Source organism: Haliotis rubra, unplaced genomic scaffold (genome assembly GCF_003918875.1).
Source record: "Haliotis rubra isolate DU_JTF1 unplaced genomic scaffold, ASM391887v1 Scf20, whole genome shotgun sequence".
Lineage (NCBI taxonomy): Eukaryota > Metazoa > Mollusca > Gastropoda > Lepetellida > Haliotidae > Haliotis > Haliotis rubra.
The window spans coordinates 2,365,162-2,379,206 of NW_025766003.1; the positions used below are offsets into that span (position 1 = coordinate 2,365,162).

General features: G+C 39.6%; 1 protein-coding gene across 2 annotated transcripts in view; it reads right to left on the reverse strand.

Annotated features, from left to right (window-relative positions):
- Window positions 1-14,045, reverse strand: part of LOC124275587 (protein phosphatase 1 regulatory subunit 37-like) — a 22,436-nt gene continuing 8,391 nt past the window's right edge. The window contains exons 3-13 of one of the 2 annotated variants that reach the window (XM_046711177.1): window positions 13,714-13,759; window positions 13,281-13,381; window positions 11,889-12,008; window positions 11,256-11,406; window positions 9,511-9,656; window positions 8,188-8,313; window positions 7,592-7,733; window positions 6,898-7,064; window positions 5,515-6,721; window positions 4,309-4,392; window positions 1-867 (exon numbers count right to left, since the gene is read on the reverse strand). In XM_046711177.1, the coding sequence (XP_046567133.1) occupies window positions 818-867; window positions 4,309-4,392; window positions 5,515-6,721; window positions 6,898-7,064; window positions 7,592-7,733; window positions 8,188-8,313; window positions 9,511-9,656; window positions 11,256-11,406; window positions 11,889-12,008; window positions 13,281-13,381; window positions 13,714-13,759 (2,340 nt within the window). In that variant the 3' untranslated portion in view covers window positions 1-817. The remainder of the gene's footprint in view (window positions 868-4,308; window positions 4,393-5,514; window positions 6,722-6,897; window positions 7,065-7,591; window positions 7,734-8,187; window positions 8,314-9,510; window positions 9,657-11,255; window positions 11,407-11,888; window positions 12,009-13,280; window positions 13,382-13,713; window positions 13,760-14,045) is intronic. The other variant, XM_046711179.1, reaches the window with a different exon arrangement.

A 14,045-nucleotide genomic window follows, 5' to 3' on the forward strand; every position in this document is an offset into this window, starting at 1 on the left:
ATGTACGTTTCGTAAATATTAACTTGGATGAAAATAATGTCTACTTTCCTTACATCTTCTCATTTTATCTTACTGAAACTATTACTGACATGTCCATTGTATCTCATCTTACATGCATTAAAGAGAGCATGAAAATGTGTTTTGTTTTGTTGAACTGATCACTAGGGTGTATGGAACTCACTGTCTTCTAAGTCTCTGGAGAGTAAGATACAAGGTGTTCTCTGCACGCGCTCCAGAGTCACATATTGTCATGGCAACATAGGACCACTTCTTTCATAAAAATCACTATATTATCAAATATCTATTTAATTTTTGTTTTAAGATAAGTATCAAAATTCACATTTGATTCTTCAAAAATATTTAAGTCACGGATCCTGTGCAATATACATTCAATGACAAAATAATTATAAAGTTTGACTGATAATCATAATGTAATATCTAAAATATACTAACTTTATACATAAACCCTATGTTCTGGATTACAATGTTCATCTTGCTGTATTTGCTTCTTGTTTGTATCAACTCTAACTACAATACCAAAGATGTAAAGACGCAAAAACTAAAGTGTGAAAGTACATCCAAAGAGAAAGCGAAAAACGATGAACAAGATATTTGTGTGGCGTATAATGTATTGTATCTGTAGCTTGGAAGCTGCAGTATTGAGCAAGACAGCATTTGCACATGGACTGTAGGGTGCGGCCAACCAAGCAATTTAGTGGGCAAAGCTTCTGTCAAGTTCCAAGTATTGCAGGTGACTTGGCCAAGGACATTCTTCCTTCTGTTGGCTGTGGGGAATGGACATGTAGGGTAAAGTCCATCAACTTGAATTATCTTCCATTGGTGTGGCATTCTCCTCACTTGTTAATTCTGAAAAGACAACAACATGATGAACATGTGCTTTTCACTTGATATGTTTCTTGGGATAGGGATTATGAAACATGCAAATAAATAATTTGTTCCACTGCTGGTCAAAATATTATCAGTTCAGTACATTACTGGCCAAAGAAGCAATACATGTGTATCAAAATACAGAGCTGACAATTTCATTTACAAGCAAGCAATTTTTAATTACACCTGTAACTCATAGTGAAGAAAATCTCCATCCCTAAACATGTTTTCATGCTAGTTATAATATTCCTGTTTCCACTAATCTGTTCTTTTCTTTGTTTTTACCAATTGAGCATAAACATTTGAGTCAGCATACTTGGGAGTCACCATTCTTTCAAATCATAAAAATGTGGCAACATCTGTCTGTTTGTGTGTTGTGTTTGTTTTGGTTTGTTACGCTAGACAATATTCCAGTGAATCATACTGTAAGCAACAACTGACTGTTGTGATACGGAGCACACAATCAACGAATAGGTCAGTGAGCCACATCATTCTATTCAATAAATTGCTTCTTATGACAAACATTGGTTGCTGAGGATAAATTCTATCCAAGATTGCTACTTTGTTGACTGGTTTGTTTGTTGTTTAACGCCGCAGTCAGCAATATTCCAGCTACAAAATGTATATGGCAGTGGCCTGTAAATAATCAAGTCTGGACCAGACAATCCAGTGATCAACAACATGAGCATCGGTCTATGCAATTGGGATACAATGACATGTGTCAACCAAGTCAGTGAACCTGACCACCTGATCCCGTTAGTTGCCTCTTATGACAAGCATAGGTTGCTGAAGACCTATTCTACCCCTGATCTTCACAGGTCGGATTCCTACTTACGAAAGTAGCTATAACCAAGCAATTCAATAATAGTATGTTTAAACATGAGCACTATCCTCTAATCAATAAGGATCTAGCTGGAAATGCCTGAAATTAATTTAACATGTCCAGTTTAAAAATAAATATACTAAATAATAAAAAAAAGAGGAAAACATTATATCATCATTTAAAAATTGTGAGAAAACTGACAAATTCAGCATGTGAAAAATTCCTCATAAACTGCATGAATAGAACTTTAGAAGACAGTAAATTGTTCTTTTACAAGTCGTACATGTTAAGTAATGTCCTTTTAATACACATTTTCACCACATGCCCCTGGTGTAACCAAGGCAATGTATTGTACCCAGAAAAAAACCAGGAAGTGATGAATGATCACCAAAACAGTTTTCCAAACATTTAATAAATTTGGAGCATGCATGCAAATAGGAAGTGAAAAGAAAAACCAAGAATCCAAAGGAAATTATGGATGCACAATAGCACATATACATCTTACAAAATTATAATCAAGGAAGAAAGAGACCCATCCTATACATCTTTTATGTGTACTAAGTGTGAATAAGTCACATGACCACCAACCAGCTATTTTCAACTATCCATATTAACAGTGATAATGGGGTCATTGGATTTGCTGGTCTAGCCAATACAAGAATTGTACATACAGTGACACTGATACTTTCCTATTCCACATGGTTTATTTAATCAAAGCAGCGTTTGAAAATCATGGGCTAAAGTCTACTGTATTGTGCTGCTGACATTTATGATCCAAAGTCCTTGCTGACTGGTAGCATCTGAGAGCTATCATTCAGTTCTCACTGAATCAATTTTGCTATGCACTGGGACTGAATAAAACTGACAGAATATAAACAAAGTAAACATGTTTGTTTTGTTCCAGCTACCAGCTTTGAGGAGTAATTTCATCCATCCTGGCCTTGTGAAATAGATAGAATTTCAAAGGCTGCATGCATAAACCAGTACTTCCCCAGATCAGAAACATGGCAGAGATCAGAGTCAGCAACAAGTCCTACCCAGCATCTGAGTCTTACACGCACATCAACATGATCATCAGGGCTCGATTTAAGGAAGTGCAACTAACTTGCACCCCGTGCAACCTTAGGTGATAACCTGTTTGCACAATACAAAAACATGTTGCAACTGCTGCTCAGTATATAATTTAATATATTGCTATGGTACTGATGATCCAGAACATCATTACAACAATAAATGTGGGGCTTTTATCATCGTTTAATCTTATTTGGTAAAAAGACATAAACAGTAACAGGCATTCAATCACGGTCTGTGTTGTCAGTGTCACTGCTTGGAACCAATTCCTCATTCTGTTTTCAGGCCAAAGTCTATGTTCCTTGAACAGCAGAACATTAACATGCACAATGTGCAAAAGTTGGTACAAATATCAGGTTGCATTTTTGCAGTTTTAAGTTTGACATGAAATGTGTTGATTTCTTTCACTGTATTTTTTTCTCACAGTTACTTATGATATTTATCAATCTTTAGTTAACGATTAATGTACATTGGTGAGTAAACGAATGTTGTTGTCTTGGAACTATTTGTCAGCAGATCAGCTGATTTCACTTAAGAGTGTTTGCATATAAACAACTTGCATCGGACTAAAGGAAATATTCTTGTGTCTTTCTGCTTCAGTGACTAATTCTACCTACACAGCTATGTTCAGTTTTCTACATATAATGTGTCCATTACTCTGACATCCAAAAAATACGAAGTCGTTAAAAAAGTGAGGGGGAGATTTCTCATTCAGGTTCTTAACCAATTATAGATGAAAGAACACATTTAACCTAATCTGGGGCACACAACAATATATGATTGAACAATAATTGCGATCAATAAAATGAACTTCAAGCCAATACCTGTAACTTTTGCTAACCATGTTAACATATAACTAGTGGGTGGTGATTCTGTGATCACCAACTGAAGGAGAAACCTCTCTCGTATCTTCAGAAGTAATACTACTATATTTCCAAAAAATGTGAAAGCTCAAACGGATTGGACCATTTGTTACTTTCAGTTTCAGCCAATGCCAAGGCAGTACACATGAATTAGGATGCATTAGGCAGAGAAAGACAGGACATTTCATTCTGTAACTGAAACAGCTGACTGAATGACAGAAAATATTTTGAGACAGTTGCCAAGTCCCACAATGTTATAGAATAAACCTGACTACATGAATACACCCGATGTCTCACTGAACATTGATTATTATTGCTATCACAAGAAGCCCGGTTGCTGCCTTGGTGGGAGACTGCTTCTCTAGATATCCTGAACCTTGATTATTATTGATATCACAAGAAGCCCGGTTGCTACCTCGGTGGGAGACTGCTTCTCTAGATATCCTAGACAAACCATATCAACAATGTCAGTTCAAACTGATTAAAATCTGATCTTTTACTCTGAATTGTTCTACTTATTATATGAAGATATGCTATCAATTAGATGTGAGCTTGACGTGTACAGGACGCTGTTGAAAGGGTGGATGAGGATCACAAAGCAATAACAACATGCAGCAAGCAGCTCAGGTTTAATACCTAGGAAGGCTCATGTGTAATACTTACGCAGTTGTGAAGGTAAATATAGACCAACACTTGCCAACATGGCGTCTAATTCTTTTTCAAAGTCATCAGTCATAGTAAACTCATCTGATGAAATTAAAACATAAAACTAAAGCTCAACTAGTGCATTGTGTGTGAGATGTTGGAAAAAAACAATGATCAAGGTCAAATTCTGTACACAGGAGAGCTGGTTAAATGTAAGTATCACAACAAAAATAAAGAAAATCATGTCTGCTGCACATGTTGGAAGTTCTCATTGTTATGAAGGGGCAGAATATATAGAAGTTGACTTCTACTTGTGAGGAATACATTGTTACTCCTCATAGTACAGCCGCCGTGATATTGCTGGAATATTGCTAAAAGCGGCGTAAAACCAAACTCAGTCAGTCAGTCACAGTACAGAGGTTGACATCCATATATTCTACCCCATCCCCTTCCCTTATGTGTATCACTTCTAAATGCCATTCCAAAATATCATTGTTATGATCTGTTTCAACATGTTAAAGTGAGTCTCCTTGAACTCAAACATGATACAACTAGACATCAATATATTGAAGAAAAGAAAAAAAATACTAACTGCATGCTGTTTGTGAAACATTAATGACTTATGTTACAAATTGTAGAACACTGTATTATATTAGAACGTTTCGATACTGGTTGTTGATTTTAAGAGCTATTATTTTGCTGAATGTCTATGGTACAGATACCAGAAGGTCTTGGAAAGATCGTTGAGGGTTTTAGCTGTAGTATTCATTGGTCTGCTTACACATGTTCATTGTAAAGAACCTTAATATTACATTTATGCCATTAGAATTGAAAAAAGAGCCTTCGTAACTTTGAACATTATTATGATTATACAATTCAATGATATTCAATGATTCAGCGGCAGGGATTGGGAAAGGCAGGCGCCATGGGCCATTTTTCACATTAGAATAAAAAATGGCCCATTAAAATTTTGAAGTTTACTATTGATACATGGGCAGTGGCCCATTCTAACTACAGAAAATGGCTAATAATCCTGAAAATGGCCCATTGTGAAAGTTCTCTATCCCAATCCCTGCAGCGGATACAGTTAAAGCCATGCTGGGTCATGTTACAGAAAGTTCTATATATACAGGTGAGTATTTTTTACTGCAGGACTTGAAACACTTTTTGTTGTTATTCTCTAAAACTGATATATTGCATACTAGTGTACCATGAGTTACTTACTGGTGGCACTGGCAGCTACTTCCTTATCTGTCTGTTCGTCAACAGTGTCCAAGGCACTGGCCAGCTCACGAGCAAGTCCATTTAAAGAGAGGTTGGTGTGGAAATCTGGCTTCTCTGTCTCCCCTGTGGTGGTAGTGGACTGTGCAGACTGTTGCAAGTCAGATGAGTCCACGGTTTGCCACTGCTCAGTCTCAGTTGGGTTGGATGGATCAGGTTTCACACAGGTTTCTTTAGCGTTCTGACTGTTCATTTGTGTCGGAGCACTATGTCCTTCAGTTGCACATCCTGGCTGAATTTCATCCTTTGATTTATCACACTGACTTGGTTTCTCCTCACACACAGCCCCTCCATCTGCTGAGGCAGCTTCATTACTTTGCATGTCCTCTGTAGCACTATCTGCTCCACTACCTCCATTTTGTTCACAAACACTGTCCTTACTGACAGCCTTACTCTCTTCCCTTTGCCCATCTCCTGAGGAAGTGTTAGCAGTCTGTTCAGAGTCTACACTTTTCTTGTCGTCTGGCACAGGTCTTGTACCGCTCTCTGCAGCCTCGGATACAATCTGTTCTATATATTCCTTGACGGTTTCCGTGGCTAGATCCTGACAGAGCGTGGTAGGGCTGATGGCAGGGGAGAGCACTGCCCCAGGGACCTGACTAGCTGAGAGGAGGTTGAGAGAGGAACTGGCTTCACTTGGTTGACCAGCAACCAGGGTTGGAGAAGGCATGCTCTCTGTCACTCTGTTCACAGAAAAAATCTTCTTGGCTGTTAGTTTGGGTATGTACTGAGGACTCAGCAGCATGTCTGCTGGTGGAGTAGACAACAGCTGTTGTGACGTAGTTGTGGGAGGGAGACACAGAGAAAGGTTCTGGGACGACGCAGGTGGGGAGGTGACTGGAATGTTGTCCTCGTGGAAGTCACCTGGCGATTCCAGAGACCGCTGAGGGGCCAGAATGTTAAAGAAGAGAAGTTTTGGTCTCTGGATCTTTTCAGCTGAGGGAATGTAATCCATGTCTGACTGAAGCGCCTCTTGTGCAGCTCTCACTACATTCACTACCTCTTGACGTGCAGCTTCTTGCCGAGCATGTTCCACCTTCTCCTGTTTCTGACGCTCTTCTCTCTCCACAGTTTGTTTCTGGTTACGCTCACAGTACACCAAAATCTCTTGGTGTAAACGGCGCTGTTGCTCTGCGTAGTCTTTCATCCCCTGTACAAAAAGAGAAATAATTATGCCCTTACCACAAATTCTAACCATTCATCAAAAGTGACATATAATGATAACTTTGTGCTTATTTGAAAACAATGGTTTTATTTCTACATGCAAATAAAAAGTATTTCAGTTGGTAAGACTGTGTTTGAGAAAATACTTGAGTGAGGACTTACAGATTCTTTCTTTGTGTCTCTATCCAAGTCTAGTCTGGCGACCGTGTCATTCACCCTCATGGCCAGAGACAGGGCCATAAGTCCAGCCGTCTTAATGTCATTTTCTCGCAGGTCCAGACGAACAAGTCGAGGACTGTCTGCCACAAACTCAGCTAAGGCTACAGCTCCTGTTGAGAGAAATATGGTGATATAACAATCCAAAAGATAGATGCACAAACTTCAACATCACAATATTTAATAACAATGTCAAAAGGTGGTGAGGTGAAATTGGGTTTAACGTCGTGCTTGAGAATATTTCGCTCATATGTCGGCGTGCATGCGTGTGTATGTGTATGTGCGGCGGCTTGTACTAGCCCAGACTTAAGCTGGTTTTATAGTGCTAGCCCACTGAGATACCATGCCACAGTGAAGCATGAATACCCCACTCAGACACATTACACTGGCTCCAAGCCGACCAGTCCTTGTTGTACCCATTAATGCCAAGAGCCAGGCAGGGACCAACAAGTACCATATTTTAACGTCTTTTGGTATGACGCGGTCGGGGATCGAACCCGAGACCTTCCGCTCTCCGGGCGGACGCTCTAACCACTACATCACGGAGGCGGTCTAATGTCAAAAGGATGCCTCAATAGCAGTAGATAATATATATAGACAGAAAAATATATACACACATAAGAAGGACCCCAACACTGACCTTCACATGAGACCTTCGTTCCCTGCAGTCCCAGCCTTAGCAGAGCTTTGCTTTTCAGCAACCCATCCTTCACGATGTGCATCCCTTCGTTGGTGACGTTGTTGTGCCCCAAGTTCAGTGTTTCCAAACACTCTGCTGATTTCTGTTAGATGCATTTGCAAACATCAGACATATTTTCGACACAGAATAAAACACCAACTTTTGAGTGTGTAGGTATAACTTCACGTTTTTATGCAAGTCAGCACAATTTCAGGTATAAAACTGATGTTGTTTTAATGGCAGGCATTGGAAAAACTTGATCATCAGCAACTGAGTGATATCCATTGCTGTGCTGAATCAGAGTGAATGGGTGAGTGAGTATGGTTTTACGCTGCTTTTAGCAATATTCCAGCAATATCACGGCGGGGGACACCAGAAATGAACTTCACACATTGTACCCATGTGGGCCTGGAACCCGGGTGTTTAGTGTGACGAGTGGATGCTTCAACCATTAAGCTACCCCACTGCCCTGCTGAATCAGAAGCTCAAGCTGAAATATCAAGCACATACTGGAATAGTTTCATATCAACAAAAAACATGAGACAGCTTTTACATACCAGTGCCTTAGCAACAGAAGCCATCGCTTGATAAGTTATCTGGTTGTTCCACAGCACTAGCGTCTTCAGCCCAGTGTCCAGGTTCTGTTCATACAGACCATCACACAGATGACTGGTTCCTACATCCTGCAACAGACAGAACATTCATGAAGCTGATGATAAGAGACGTGGAACCCCAACTCCATCCATTACCGACCTATACAAACCTTAATCTGCTGACCTACACTTAACATGGCATTTCTGAAGATGGTCACCAACACATATACAACAAGTGTTTGCCACTGATGTGGCAATGTCCCCCGCCGCTAAAGAATGGAATATCTATATTTACTACATTTTATTTTTGGGTCACATACAAGATGCCTGAAATGACTGGTGTCTGCATAACCCCCAATGTAGGCTGTCAACATACCATAAAACATTGGGTGCAATGTTTTATGAGATATCGCCTTTAAAAAGCGGTCAAAGTATCGTGGTGACCTTGAAGATAAGGTCAAGGTCACCCAAATAAACTGGTGTCTGTGTAATACCCCAATGTAAACTGTCACCAAATTTGAAGACATTGGGTAAAACAGTCCATGAGATATCACGTTAACAAGAGTTAAAAGTGTGAAAAGTGTCGTGGTGACCTTGAAAATAAGGTCATGGTCACCCAAAATCAACTGGTGTCTGCGTAATCCCCCAATGTATGCTGTCACCAAATTTGAAGACATTGGTTACAACAGTCGATGAGATGCCGTGTTAAGAAGAGTTTGAAAAGTGTTCAAAGTGTCGTGGTGACCTTGAAAATAAGGTCAAGGTCACCTAAATAAACTGGTGTCTGCGTAATCCCCCAATGTAGGCTGTCAACAAATTTGAAGAGACTGGGTACAACAGTACATGAGATATCACGTTAACAACAGTTTGAAAAGTGGTCAGCGTCGTGGTGACCTTGAAAATAAGGTCAAGATCACACATATCGTCTGGTGTCTTTGCAATCCCCTAATGTAGGCTGTCACCAAATTTCAAGACATTGGGTGCAACAGTTCATGAGATATCACGCTAACAAGAGTTTGAAAAGCGGTCAAAGTGTCATGGTGACCTTGAAAATAAGGTCAAGGTCACCCAAATCAACTGGTGTCTGGATAATCTCCCAATGTAGGCTGTCACCAAATTTGAAGACATTGGGTACAACATTTCATGAGATATCGCGTGTTAACAAGAATCGGGACGTACGTACGGACGGACGCCGCTGAATACATAGTCCCCCGTTCCGCGTTGCGGCGGGGGACAACAACACCAACAATAGATGATAGAGTTGTTAGATATGAGAAATGTATTGACCTGCAGGTGGTTGTTGCGGAGATCAAGCAGTTCTAGTTTGTGATTGTACTTGAGAAGGTTGCCCAGCTGGATTCCGTCACTCGGCATCAGCTTGTTGTCAGCCAGAAACAGCTCCAACAACGTCTCGTTCATCTTCAGTGCCGCAACTACAACATGTGGATTCAGGCATTACACAATCAAGTCAATGAACATGATACGGTTCAGTAGCTAAGTTATAGTAGACCAAACAGACCATTTACATTGACTATACCAAATATATATCATTATTCATGTACTGGAAATAATCATGTGTACAAACAAACATATTGTTCACAACCTGCAAAACTATGCAATGTCTCTTTGTAGTAATTAAACTGTAATGTATAAACAGTCTGCAAATAAAAGCACAACTATTTTAGTGTACATGAGAATCTCCCTTGTCAGTTCTTATTATATAACAATGTACCAGATGACTGTGTTCAGCCTCACCAGTCATCACAAACACATCCAAAGGCAAGGCAACGGTACATCTGAGAAACATGTGAACATATGGCACAAGTGAAAAAGGGGAACTGAATCAGAAATTATTTTGGGCATTGAGGAGTCACATGCAAAAAACTCAACCTGCAGATGTTTCTTGTTTAATTATTAATAGACCTAGTTTATTGGGTCAAACTGTGTGTTAAGTTTGGATTGATCCACAAACCATCGTCAAGCATCTTTGCTTGGTACCAACACACAAGCCATCCTACTCAAACCTATAGAGCTGGGTATTGCAGAGAATTTTCATATTGAGATATATTGCGATGCGAAAGCATATATTACGATATGTATTGCAATATATTGCAAGAAGTTCTTTTTTTTAACAAAAAACTACTTATAATCGAGTTAATGCTTGATTTATAAAGCAAAAACACAACAAAATTACCATGCTTGATTAAGCTTTAATAAAAACTTCTAATCATGACAAAACATAAATGTAAATAATATTTGGCACAAATAAAAAGGAAAGGAACAATTTATAAAACGGAAATATCCGAAGATTTCCGAGTGTTACGAAGTTTTCCGAATGCATGTCAAAATACCGGTTTCAATCAGCATATCGCAATACGTATCGTTTTCATGTCAGAACCGGTAGATACCGGTACACCGGTTATATTGCGCAGCCCTACAAACCTATTGCCAGTTCTGTTAGTGCAAATGTGCTATGCTAGTCCAAACTGTCCAAGAATAGTCAATGAATACCATGAATGCGAAATCCACATTCAACATGTATATTCAATAGTATGTAATTGAATTCAGCTTGGGACTTGGCTGATGTATTGGGCATGGAATTCCTCTAAATTCAGAGCTGAGCAATGTAGTCCCAAGGTTTCAGAAATTGTTACTGACGACTTGTTGTTTCGGACAAACTCTTACACATAAAGATCAAGCTTTGGCTTCAATAGGAGAAAGAGGCAAAGATTGACCTCAATATATTACAATTCATGAATCAACTTGAGAAATTAAAGAAGACCTGATTCTTTCATACTACTGTAGATAATCAGAATCTGTTATGCCTTGTGACAGATTAACTATGTCACATATTGTGATATGAAGGATCTGTTTTTTCTTTAACTTCTTAAAAGTAGTAAGGAATGCTTTTTCAACAATCCTGAATCCCTTTCTGGATTCAAAACATGGCAATAAACACGATGAAGGAACAATTCCATCCAACATTCAGGATGTAGACGTATCTAGTGGCGGCTTCATGACTGACAACCTACCAAGTATGATGAGGGCTCGGCCAGACAGAGAGATGTTCTCTAAGTGTAGGACAGTGAGTGTACTGCCCAGCTTCAGGGCACGGCCAATGATTGGGATGGAGCGTTCATTCAGATCACAGTTCCTCATGTCTAGATGAACAAGATGAGGGGTCTGAAACAAGCAGACATTGTTAGGCTATTGAATTCCATCACGTGAGGGTGTGCTTCAACAGCTTGTGAATCCTGGGTCCCCTTAACTTGTAACATCAGAATTATGACAAGAACACGTCCCTTTTACTTTCATGCTAAATTTCGAACAGTGGATATTATGTATACATATTTCCGTACTAATATAGTGTTCACTGAACATTTCTTGAGTGTGTTCAAAACTATATGCAAGCTTTCTGTTTGTAGATTACTTGAAAATATTCACATGGAAAATATCATTTGATACCAGGATATGTAGTAACAGGAAAATAAAAAATTGAGGGTTGCAGAATTAAGCTACCTAAATCAGAAACAAAAAGCCAGTTTCAGTTTTCGATCATTCTCCATTATCTCCATAATACGAGTATGTTATGCTAAGATTCAAGCACATGACATGACATTCAGCATGCTGACATAGATCATGCAACTGAGAGATCAATATCCTACCCTGCGTATCAGCTTGGAGCAAGCCTGCCATCCTCTTAGTCCTATGTTCTTGTTGAAGGATATGTTCAACTGACATGCTGAGTCATAGAATTCAATCATGTCAAATAGTGCCACAGCACTCTGAAAACAGAAAACACATTTGCTACTACAACTCACTCCAGGTATAAGATTCCTCACACCCCATGGAGACCTGGCTACATGTACTCATTATAAGGGGAAACTCATTTGAACGGGGAGGCCTGACCTAGTGGCTTTGAACAACATTCATAGCTTTAATAGTGTGTGAGTGAGTGAATTTAGTTTTACGCTGCTTTAAGCAATGTTCCAGCAATACTACGGTGGGAGACATATTGCACCCATATGGGGAATCAAACCCGGGTCACTGGTATGACGGGCGAAATCTTTAACCCCACGCCTCATAGCTAAAATAGTACCTCAACAACCTCTACTGGTTGACCAAATGGTGTCCAGCAATGAAGACTTTGTTGATCAACCTACACCGATGGCATAATATCAACCATTGTTTATTCTATTCACGCTTAATGATTTACAGGCATGCATGCATGATAAACAGGGAACGTGGACAACATCCAAACAAAATGCTGAAAGTGAATTCATGCATGAAGTTTTGTTTGTTTCCAGTTCAATGCCCGACTCAGCAAGAGTCCAGCTATATGATTGTGGCCTCTAAACAACTTCCTTTGGACCAGACAATCCACTGATCAATGTAATGAGCAATGTTCCATGCCATTGGGGTATGGTGATATGCAACCAATGACGTAACGTCTGACCACCTGATCCATTTAGTTGCCAAGAAACTATGAAATTTGAACAGTGAGTGAGTGAGTGAGTTTAGTTATACACCACACTCAGCAATATTCCAGCTATATGGTGGCGGTCTGTAAATAATCGAATCTGGACCAGACAAGCCAGTGATCAACAGCATGAGCATCAATCTGAGTAATTGGCATGTGTCAACCAAGCCAGCGAGCCTGACCACCCGATCCCATTAGTCGCCTCTTACGACAAGCATGGGTTACTGAAGGTTCATTCTAAACCGAACCTTCACGGGTACGAAATTTGAAAAGAAAAACTGTATCTGAGAAGCTGTAATTTGTATTGTCAGACAGTTAATCTAAGCATAGGATATATTTGGGATTACTCTTTCTCAGTAAATATGTTACATTTGACCACTTTCTAAATGGTATTGTGTCTTCATAGAAAGTTAATTCATTCACCATCAGTCATTGATCATTGGGCTTAAGTGTCAACTCATTTTGACCTGGAACATTTCTCTAAAACATTCAGGATGTATGAAGACACAAAGACAGATTTCCCTGGATTATAGGGGATGATCACTCCTATTTAGACTTAATACGGTTGAATGTGTACCTCATCCTCCAGGTGGCAGCCCTCGAGATCAATAACACTGAACTGTATACGCCGCAAGATTTCCTCAATACTCTCGCAGTGCTTGTGGTCCAGCTTCTCGCCTGGCAAAATGGCAAAGATTCAGTTGGGGCATCCCTTCATGAATGTGCACAAAATCTAACTGAAAACACTTCTCTTAATATTTTGACTGACTGACTGACTGAGTTTGGTTTTACGCCGCTTTTAGCAATATTCCAGCAACATCACGGCGGGGGACACCAGAAATTGGCTTCACACATTGTACCCATGTGGGGATTCGAACCCGGGTCTTCGGCGTGACGAGCCAACGCTTTAACCACTAGGCTACCCCACCGCCCCCTCAATATTTTGACATGTTAGAGACTTTTGAAATAAATAATGCACAAACACTTCAAATACTGAAGGAAAAACTTACCTTTTAAACTGAATAACTCTTGTCTCTTTCCATTGTCAACAAGACCCTGAAATAAGATGTATTGTGATTGTATTGTAACCATGGTTACACTGTTTAGGTTGTATTCTCAAAATGACATGACTTGGCTGTAAATAAATCAATATCATTGCTGCAACTTGTGTTAAGTGGATGGAATCAATGTTCTTGATGTTACAGAGTAGCTGTCAGAACAGATACTCTGAGACTGACAGTTGAACAACTTTAGGTTCAGTTAAAGGTTGTCATCAAGCAATAGTGCTATTTTTAGCATCAGTGGGGTGTTCTGCACAATGTATCTGGAAGTTATGTCATTG